This window comes from Corvus brachyrhynchos, unplaced genomic scaffold (assembly GCF_000691975.1).
Source record: "Corvus brachyrhynchos isolate BGI_N302 unplaced genomic scaffold, ASM69197v1 scaffold307, whole genome shotgun sequence".
In the NCBI taxonomy this organism is placed as follows: domain Eukaryota; kingdom Metazoa; phylum Chordata; class Aves; order Passeriformes; family Corvidae; genus Corvus; species Corvus brachyrhynchos.
Window position 1 is genome coordinate 4,556,194 of NW_008239288.1, and position 10,450 is coordinate 4,566,643.

Consider the following 10,450-nt stretch of genomic DNA (forward strand, 5'->3'; position numbering starts at 1 on the left):
GCCGTAGGGAGGAGGAGAGAAGATCCAGCAGGCAGGAATTGTGCAGCAAGATTGATTTATTTAATTATTTTACAAACTCTTTTATAGACTTTTTTCTTCATAGGCTAATTGGACAAAGAATCAGCCACCCCTTGGGGGTGATTGGCTAAAATCCTAAAACATCCATTGTCAAAATATTTTCCTACTGTACTATAAATGAGACTTTTCAAGGCTGCAGGTGTTTGGTTGTTTATATAACTCTGCTACCTCTTCTGTGAGAGAGAAAAGTCTCTCATGGGCTTAGAAAATAGCAAGAAATCCTTGGTAGCAGCATTTTTGTATCTACAAGTGAAGTTGTCCAGAATTCAGCCCCAAACTTGCTGTGCTCCAGCATTTATAACCTGTGCACAAGAGTCAGAGAGATGGTGGGGTTGGTGACAAGGTCTGTATCCAGGATAATTGACAAATTTCTAGCTCATCTGATTGAAGAGATTAAACCTGGTGGTGCAGAGGTTGTTTTTGCTGAGGTCTCTAAGCACTGGGAGACTGTCACGGACACCAAGGCAACGCAGGGCAATGTTTGGTGCTAATTATAGCAGACGGAGTTTGTTTGTGGGAGATGAATGCCAGGTGGGAGGTTTGGTGGGTGCCCTCAAACCAGATGTGATATGTACTGCATTTGGGTGTTCACAGTCAGTGCAGAGAAGCAGCCACCTCACAGTAGAGCTCATTTCACCCCAAAGCAGACATCAGAAATAGGTCATCTGAGCTGCTGCTTCTCCTCTGCTTTCACAGTGACAGCAGACAGGTGACTAACTCAGAAGTCTGTGTCTACACCAACATCTCATTAACCGAGAAAAGGTGAAAATCACCTTATTGATCCAAAATTCTTTTCTCATCTTGTCTTAGCAGTCGAGCTCCCTCAGGAGAAAGATACGAAGTGCTCTGAAATCCTCCACAGGCCTGTCAGGTTACTCAGAGCTTTGGACCCCAAACATCTGTCACCTCATGGTTGGGGAGACCTTAGAGCAGACTCTGGTATCTAAAGGAGGCTCACAAGAAGGCTGGAGAGGGACTTTTCATAAGGGCAGGGAGTGATAGGACAAGGGGAAATGGCTTTAAGCCAAAGGAGGGTAGAGTTGGATTAGATATTAGGAAGAATTTCTTTACTATGAAGGTGGTGAGGCACTGGAACAGGTTTCCCAGAGAGACTGTTGACTCCCCATCCCTGGAAGTGTTCAAGGCCAGGTTGGACAGGACTTGGAGCAACCTGGGACAGTGGAAGGTGTCCCTACCCATGGCAGAGGGGTTGGAACTGGATGATCTTTAAGGCTCCTTTCAATCCAAACCAGTCTGTGACTCTAAAATTCTCTGATTTGGTAATCCCAAGATTCCATCCCAATCCCACCCTTCACAAATAATGCTCAGTCAGTGAAAATGGTGTTAGGTTAACTGCAACAAAACGGCCCATGGAGATCTGACCCAATGGAAAGGGTACCCATCAGTGAGCTATTTATTTAATATCTCATCCATAATTTTCTGTCTTCAAACGTCCAGCTCTGTTGACCATCAGTGCTCCCTCATTAATGCTTAATTATCCCATTTTAGTCTGCCTCATCTACAGCCAGGTGTACTGGGGTCACTGCAGTATTTGAGAATCACAGAATGTGTGTTAGAAAAATGCCCTACAGAGAAAACCTTAGAGCAGCCACAGGAAATCATGGTTTCAAAATTCTGTCCCAAATCATCAGGTCTGACTTTTGTAACAAATCTTAGCCTGAGTTACTCTGGCAGTAATTGGAAGGATTGCACTTGATTCTGTAAGAAGAGGATTTGGGGCTCATCACAAAGATGTTGGACAAAGTCCTGAGCCTCATTAGAAGCAAAGAAACAAGGCATGAACCCTTATTGTGCACGGAATAAAAGGGTTAGCTTTAGTAATTTCTGCTCAAGAAGGAAAAACTCCTATTATTTTCTGTTTCTTTAGCCTGGCTGAAGCAAAATGCATCCTGACCTTTCCACTCAGCTTTTCATTTTCTCACTCTGTACTTGCTTCCTGATTACCACACAAATTTTCACACCTGAACACCAACTTTTCTTGGTTAGTGGTTAGATCTAGAAATTTCCAAGTTACTCAAGCTGAAGAACTTCTTGTCTTGGTTTGAAAGAACAGGTGTCTGCCAAGGAAGGCAGGAGCCTCCCTTGAAATGAAAAATGCAAATTCCTTCCCTCCAAATTATGAGAATTTTGAAATTGAGGGGCTTTTAGGCAAAGATATGAGGAACAGAAATAACAGCTCTTTCCTATTATATATCTAAATGTGTATAACCAGTCAAACAAAACAACAGTAACTATGGCAGTAACAGCAAACAATCACAAACCCAGTCCCAGCCTTCTCGGCTGTCAGGCTATTTCCCCTCGGGTGCAGTTCCGCTCGCAGCCGGCAGGGGCGCTGGCTCCCGGTGAGCAGGGCAGGTGCGATGGTTCCCCCGCGGCTGCAGGGGGCGCTCCGGAGCGAGCTCGGGGAGCACGCGGCACCGGTGCCCTGGGATCCCGGGAAGGGATGGGACAAAGGCTTCACAAACCCCTGGGCAGCCGATCCCGGTGTCCGGCCGGACCCTCGGGAACAGCAGGCTGGAACGGCAGGGACGAGCACAAATCCCAGGTGGCAGACGAGATGTATCGAACTCCGGAGCTGCAGTGGGAACCCCGGGAGGTCTCAGCAGGCAGGGCAAGCAGGGCTACAGGAGAGCGAAGGCTTGAAGCAGTGACAGGGGCAGAGCGGCTGAAGCCCGGCTCCCAGCAGGGCAGGGAAAGGCGGGCTTGGGAACCCCGGGGTTTCTCCCTGAGGCACCCGAGCAGATGGTGAACAGGTCCCTCTTTTACTAAGGTGGGGTGTTAGGGTCCCGGTGCAACAGCCGCTCCAGTGAGCAGGCTCCACTCACTGCAGAAGGAAGGCAGCTGAAAGCAGAAGCCTGCAGCAGTGACAAAATCCCTCCACAACGATGGCAGCCTCTCTCTGTCCCAAAGCCGAGAACACCAGCCTGCCCGGGGTGTACCCAACCCCCAGGTGAAAGAGAGTAGCCAGTTGGACCCCTCCTTCTGTGGCCACATCTTTTGTTTTTCTTAAGCATACAGTAATTTGTTGCCCTGACAACATATATGGGAAAAATTCTTTAAGAGAAAAAGAAAACAGGAGAACTCCTAAAAACCCCAACACTTCTCTAAATACGAGAACACCAGCCTGCCCGGGGTGTACCCAACCCCCAGGTGAAAGAGAGTAGCCAGTTGGACCCCTCCTTCTGTGGCCACATCTTTTGTTTTTCTTAAGCATACAGTAATTTGTTGCCCTGACAACATATATGGGAAAAATTCTTTAAGAGAAAAAGAAAACAGGAGAACTCCTAAAAACCCCAACACTTCTCTAAATAGTTCCTACTACTATTTGCATTTCAAAGTTCTAATTTTTTGCATTTCTATAAGAAATCCTCAAAATCCATCCAGTTCAGAAGGTTTTTTTCACTCCCAGGGTAGTGATTAAGTGATTTCACTCCCAGGTAGATTAAGGTCTAAGAACTGAAAGGCAACTGTTTGCTTTTAATTTCTGTGGCAGAGAATTTAGCCCCGCTTCTTGGAACATCTACATCAGCTTCCTATGAGGTGGTAAATTCAGAGCTGACTCAACAAAATTCATACAGCCAAGATTAACTGTGCTTTTACCAAGCTAAAGGAAGGCACTGAGCTATGCCTTCCTAAACAGAAGCACCTACCCAGCCTGTGAAGCTAAAGATGTAGGAAAGTGCCTTCTGAGTGCAGCAGAAAGATTTCTAATGGTGATCTTCAACCATGGGAAGTTCACTTGGCAATTTAAGGGCCAAAGGTGGGATGGGAATAGTGTGAGGTGCCAAAGTGAGCATTGAAACTTGCTCACATTCATCTCTCCTGATTTTAGATGCCTCTAATAAGGGGGATCTGTCCTATTTCAGATAGTCCCTAGACTCTAGTGCTGGAAGGAGACTTGAGGGCTCATCTAGTCCATGCCTAGAGCAGCTCCATCACTACCACTGCTAAGGCTCTTATTTTGTTCCCTTCTCCATCATCATTGCTCAGACAGTTTCAAGTTATTTGGTTCTTTCTTTTAGAAAAGGTTTTCGAGGCCCTTTTGTCATTCCCATTGCTGCTCCATGTTTTCTCAGTGTGCGATGCCCACGAGTAGGGGCAGGATCCTATCCACGGCTTCACCATCACAGCACAAAACAAGGGATTAACAAGGGATTTCTTTGCATGTGCTGTACATTTCAGAGTTAGATTTAATTTTTTCACGTGTGACATTGCCAATTGGTCTGCATTGTCCAGGGAACTGCTGAAAATACTGAATAACCAAAGGATCACCTGGGCACCACCTTTCAGTGCATCCTTCTCTTCTGAGAGTTTATCAGTGCCTATCAATACGCTCTTCTATTTGACAGAGTTTTGAACCATTTTAAGGGCACTCTCTTTTCAGGGATTTTCCAATAAATTTTGTACTCACCTCATGATTCATCTAGATTATATTTCCATAACTTCACAGATAATATAAAAATTCTTACTGAAATCAAGCAAAGAAATGCTATCTTGGGTAAGTAGCTCATTGCAGAGGCTGTCTTAAGACTTGTGCACTTTACAGGATTAAATATATTTGATTCACTATAACCTCATGGTAATAAAAAGAGGAGAAGGAGCAAATATTACCATGCAATAATACACTTCATTTACCAGTTCCTCAATTTTTTTTGCTCAGGCCAAGGGAATGATGATTGCAAATAAGAATAGGAAGGAAGTTATCTGTACTATTCAGCTGTATTTGCATGTGGAAGTATTAAAGAAACCAGTCTAGGAACTGGTGTGTTAAGAACATTGTGGCAGAACTCACTACATGGAAACTAAATATATCCAAGGGTTTTTCATGTTCCTCATGTATTTCTCTTACAACTCATCACCAGTGAAAGGAATAGTTAATAGGAGCATAATGAACCATATCCAGGATGTTTGACAGGAAAGACTGTTCTCAGTCACTAAACAATCAATTTAAATTCTCTTTTCAAACTCAGGATGGATTTTCAGGATGGATTCGTCTCATCCAGCTGGGGCTACCTAAAAGACTTGTTGTGCTGGTTTAACAGTTGTCTGCAGATGGGAGGGAGAGAGGGAGAGAAGATGAGAATAGTGATTCAAGTGGTGGAGGTAGATGTCCAGAAGAGGAGGTAGATCACTCTCTAGATGCCCTTATTGACTCTCCACTGACTCAAGGGGGAACTTTGACAACTGTATTGACCATACAACTCTCTCTTGAGTTGAACCCTGTGGACCTTGTAAAGATGCTCCATTTAAGGCTTGAAATTTGTGTGCCTCGTGTCAGCTCTGTCTCACTTTGATGGGAACTAAAAAGTGATTAAAACCAGTTTGACCTTTATGGATTGGATGGAAATTTTCTGATGATAATTTCTAGGACATGGTATAACTCGGGATTCCCCAAACCTCTGCTCTGCAGCAGAGCTGGATGCTGCTGTGGAGGTTGGGAAGAGCCCTTGTGGGTGCATAATGTGAGTTCACAACCACCATTACCATCATTTTAAGGATGCAAAAACAATATGCTGATTAATAGAGTTCAGGTAGCTGTTAGAGCCACCCTCACACCCTCCCTGGGAAGGTCCATATGAAATGTTATTCCCTTGAATGGAGGACTTGTGTAAGAGTGATTCACAGCAGAAAAGTTGAACAAAACACAAAGCTTGCTTATTTCAGTGAGTTACATGGATGTTTACAACTGCTTTGAACTGGGAAGAGCTGCAATAAGATCACACTGTTGTCCTTTCTGCAAGCTGGCTGAGAGATCAGTTTAAGGAAAGGACAGTCCTCCAGAGCAAATGAGTTTGTGTAGAGTTTTAAAAGCACTTAGAGCGTTTCAAAAGGCCCTTGTTAAACCTACACCTAAAAAGGCTGTAGCTGTGTTTGTGGTTTACTCCCTGGCAACTCCATTTCTGAATTTGTTGTGGTCTTGTGACACTGAATAAAAATAATCTTTATAATCTTGTCTGTGGTGGCCTGAGCTACGTGACAGGCTCTTTTCCTCCCAGCTCTATGCTGAAACAGAGAACTTCCCTGAGCAGCAAAACTCTGCTCATCAATGGAGGAAAGTCAAGGAGCAACAGAGACCCAAGCACCTTCTTGTTCTCCTACACCTTCCTTGATTCTCAAGATGCCTTTTTTAATATCCCTCCACCAGTTCCCAGATATCCATGGACTTTTCACAGCACTCCCCTTCCTTTATTGCCACACCTAATTCTGTTGCTAACATCTCATGTTAATCATGTAAATTATAGTGCCAGTTATGGTTTTTTTTCTCATAAACCCCTGTTTTCATCTGTGCCTGGACACCTTTCCCGCTTGTTGGCTCTCTCTGTCCTCACTCTCCCCTTCCCTTCCTCACTCTGCCTTGGGGCAGTTGCTTGCAGAATCAGCACTGTTTTTTTCCTAGAATCATTCAGCAAACTGACCTATTTCCCAAAGCTGATCTGGCTAATTCCTCTCACAAACCATAACTGTTTTTTCTGACCTTTAAAAGGTGTAAAGGTCTTTCTCATGCTACCTGGTTTTGTAGCAATGAGCCACCCAAAGTCACCATTCTTTCCACTACCTCTAACTGTACTTTCCATGTTCATTCCTGGATAAAATCTCTAAATTTCTAATAAAATCTTAGTAGCTGTTTCCCACCTGTGCTGGGGTTTGCTACCTGAAAGCAAATGGCTACATGAAAGATTGAGCTGGAGGACTGCAGAAAACACCCCCCATCTCTGTCTCCATCATTAAAATAGCTATGGAATTAGATAGTTAGACCAAACAAGAAATTGAAGCAGATGTTGGCCAGTAAATCCCTTCACATCAAAAGAACAGATCCAATGTTTAGTAAGGAAAGGATAAAAAGGTTGGGATTTCTTTCCAGGCAATGTAATAAATGTTTTACCAGCCCAGATGGCTGCAGGGTTCAGGCAGTTACATATCTCCAGGCATCTTGGAAAAAGGTGAAGGACTGGGGGTCTAAGGCTTTCAGACAGATTTTTCAGGAGCAAAACTTTCTTAAGTCCTTCAGAGGGCTTTGGCATGAGCTTTTCCTATTACACTGTTAAAGACAGAAGATGACTTGATACTAAAGTGAAGGCAGTAAATACCTGTGGAGCATGAAGCAGCCCAGGGTGAGCAGAGCATTTTACCCACAGCAGCTGCTTCAGAAGTCTTACTTGTTTCCCACACCCTGTTGCATTTAGATTTGGGAAGTAATCTCCTGGCAAAGCCTCGCAGCTGGCAAACCCTGCAGGAGGATTTGTCACCTGCATCACAAAGCTGCACAAAATCTTTCATGGAAGGAGCAAAGGGAGCTTTATCAGGAGAAAGGTGGCAGACTGATGGATGCAGCCATAGCAGCAGTTAAAAATGTGTGACATCTATTCCTTAGCTTGCCTGTTAAGAGGGTTTAATTCACTGAGAATTTATAAAGGAGAAATAAGTGCCCAGCATGTAATAATCATGATAGAATACTACAGATAGTTTAAATCTGTTTTTTCTATAGTCTATCACAATTAATTCTCTAGTTACTAACAGGAAATAATTTCTGTGGAAATGGCTGAAGTAAAACTACATAAAGTGTGATACTTCCTTGATAATTTCCAGTTTTCCACTGGCATTTGGAAGAATGTCACTGAAGCATGTCACACTCAGACAATTTAGAAACAAGGGAACCTTTTCCAAACCTGCCAGCCTCACCCTCATAGTTTTGGTTTGGTTTTTTTTTAAATCAAGCTGTCCATTCTTCACAAGATCAGCTGGGATTCAGAGAAACTGCAAACACGCTTCCATCAAAACCAAATACAGTGTGGCTTTATCATCACTGACAGAAGACCCCTGAAAAGCCAAAAGGATAAGCTGTGGAACCTTTTTTTTTTTGCAGGTAGAGCCCACAGATGTTGCCTGAGATCCATTGTCATGCATCAGACATTTATTCCACAGCCATGGTCCCTCTCTAATACCTGTCCAGCCACAGATTTTGGGGTGAGCACCTGCACAAACCTGTTAAAGTCTCCCCACTTCTACTGACCTCAGCTGTAGTGAAACGGGAAAGAGCTCTGGAGCCAGGAGCTCTGATGTGTCAAACCACTTCCTACACACGAAGGCACGCTCTGCCACACCGAGCATTGAGTTTGGTTTCCTGGATAAAAGACTAATACCTGAACAGAAAGCAGCCTTTCTTCTTTCCTGTGGAGCCAGCAAAACGATGATTTGCTGACCAAAGCCCTCGCTGTACACGTAGGTGATGCTCCCAGACAGACTCATCAGGCAGTAACCAGCTCTTTGGCTTGGTTGGCAACAGCTCATCACTTCTGAGAAACTTCACCCTCAGACTTGCGGAGAAAAGATGTGGACAAGTCCCATGGAACTCAAGTGGCTTTTGATGTGGCTCTTGTTTGGATTCATCAAGGCGCTCAAGCCAGGTAAAGGACTCTTTTTGCCTTTTGGGAAGGGAAAATATGATTTGGGGTTTTTTGTGGCTGTTAGAGGGTGTTCACAACATCCTGACTCCTTTCAGCAAAGGAAAAATGTTAAGGAGCTTAAGGAATTTATTATTCTAAGGAAATGAGAGAAATGGGTTTTGTGCCCACAAACTGTCAACTGCAGAAAATCCAGAGCTTTAGAGGATATTTTTTGTCTGACTAATATATGTATCCTCCAACCCATCACTGGAACAGTGGGAAGATCAAAGCAGCCTCGCTCCCAGACAGACTCATCAGGCAGTAACCAGCTCTTTGGCTTGGTTGGCAACAGCTCATCACTTCTGAGAAACTTCACCCTCAGACTTGCGGAGAAAAGATGTGGACAAGTCCCATGGAACTCAAGTGGCTTTTGATGTGGCTCTTGTTTGGATTCATCAAGGCGCTCAAGCCAGGTAAAGGACTCTTTTTGCCTTTTGGGAAGGGAAAATATGATTTGGGGTTTTTTGTGGCTGTTAGAGGGTGTTCACAACATCCTGACTCCTTTCAGCAAAGGAAAAATGTTAAGGAGCTTAAGGAATTTATTATTCTAAGGAAATGAGAGAAATGGGTTTTGTGCCCACAAACTGTCAACTGCAGAAAATCCAGAGCTTTAGAGGATATTTTTTGTCTGACTAATATATGTATCCTCCAACCCATCACTGGAACAGTGGGAAGATCAAAGCAGCCTGAGGCAGCCCTTTGAATTTGCTTTTTCCATTTTGCTTGTAACTTTAGGAAAGATAAAAATAGACACCGAAATGCCAGTACCCCTGTAGGTAAAATTGATGGCAATGCTATTAGCTAAAAGATACCATCCAAATTTGCTGTGGGTACTATAGACATGAAATATTTTTTCAGCCATGGCTCTCAATCAGCAGTGCCTATAAACTGTGAATGGAGACAGCTAATCCAATTCAGCATAATTTGACACATTTATAAATGGTGACACTGCTTAGATTTGGCTTATTTGCTGTGACAAGTGTGTGCACTGAGAAATGGTCTGGTGATACATTAGTGTATTTAAATTTAAACTGCCTTGTTCGAAGGGGGGGAAAAATATCTTCTATTTTCCATGCTCCATAAATGTGATATTTCCTTCTGTGTCTGATGATGATGTCCAGGCTGAGAGGTATGAACAGACACAGCCTAAGGCAGGCTCTCAGATATGCTGGTTGTGTAACTGCTGATGGATCATCTTGAGCAGGGCTGGGAATTTTCCTTGGGGCTGGCCATCTCAAGGGAAGAGTGTGTTGCTAATGACCAAACTCATTAATGCAGGAAGGACCTTCACAAATGTTGAAGCCCCAGGTGATTTTATTCTTGTTATTTTGCCAGTAAATGCTGCACCTTCTCCTGCATGGGGCATTTTCATTGCCAGATGAGGTGCCAGAGCCCACAGGAAGCGCTTGGTGCTGTGTGCAGGAGCAGCACCGTGAGATGCTCAGCCAGAGATGTGTCAGTGGGATCAGTTCTGGGATGAGTCAGGTCCCCCAGATCACACTTTCTGTATTACTGTGCCTGGAACATGTTGTGAAATTTCTTGCAGGCAGATCTCGTTTATCAGAAATCTTTCTGGTTTTTTGGAAAAAAAATCGAGCCGTGTCAGAGCAGTTGCATTTTATGGTATTCGATGTGATTTTATTCACCACTGAATGAATAAATGCCTAGTATTGCATTCTCTACTGTATTTCTAAGCTCTTCTTTCCTCAGCTTCCTGTACTTATTTTCAAGGTCTCTCTCAAAGTTTAAAGATAATATTTATATATATATTTGCAATTTCTTCCTGCAAATAATATGCTAAAATAGAAACACCACCTTTGACCAATTTAGGGGTTTTTAATCATAGACACACCCAAGGTGTTGTGGCTGTAAGACCCGTTGGTTTTAATTCCTTAAGGGAGGAAAAA

At 43.6% G+C, this 10,450-nt stretch overlaps 1 protein-coding gene across 2 annotated transcripts in view; it reads left to right on the forward strand.

The window, feature by feature from the left end:
- The first annotated feature begins 8,212 nt into the window (after positions 1 to 8,212).
- LOC103619838 (interleukin-2 receptor subunit alpha) overlaps positions 8,213 to 10,450 on the forward strand; it is a 16,181-nt gene continuing 13,943 nt past the window's right edge. The window contains exon 1 of one of the 2 annotated variants that reach the window (XM_017740416.1): positions 8,213 to 8,504. In XM_017740416.1, coding sequence (XP_017595905.1) covers positions 8,429 to 8,504 — 76 coding nt within the window. In that variant the 5' untranslated portion in view covers positions 8,213 to 8,428. Of the gene's footprint in view, positions 8,505 to 8,785; positions 8,957 to 10,450 lie in introns of those variants that run through there. The other variant, XM_008638409.2, reaches the window with a different exon arrangement.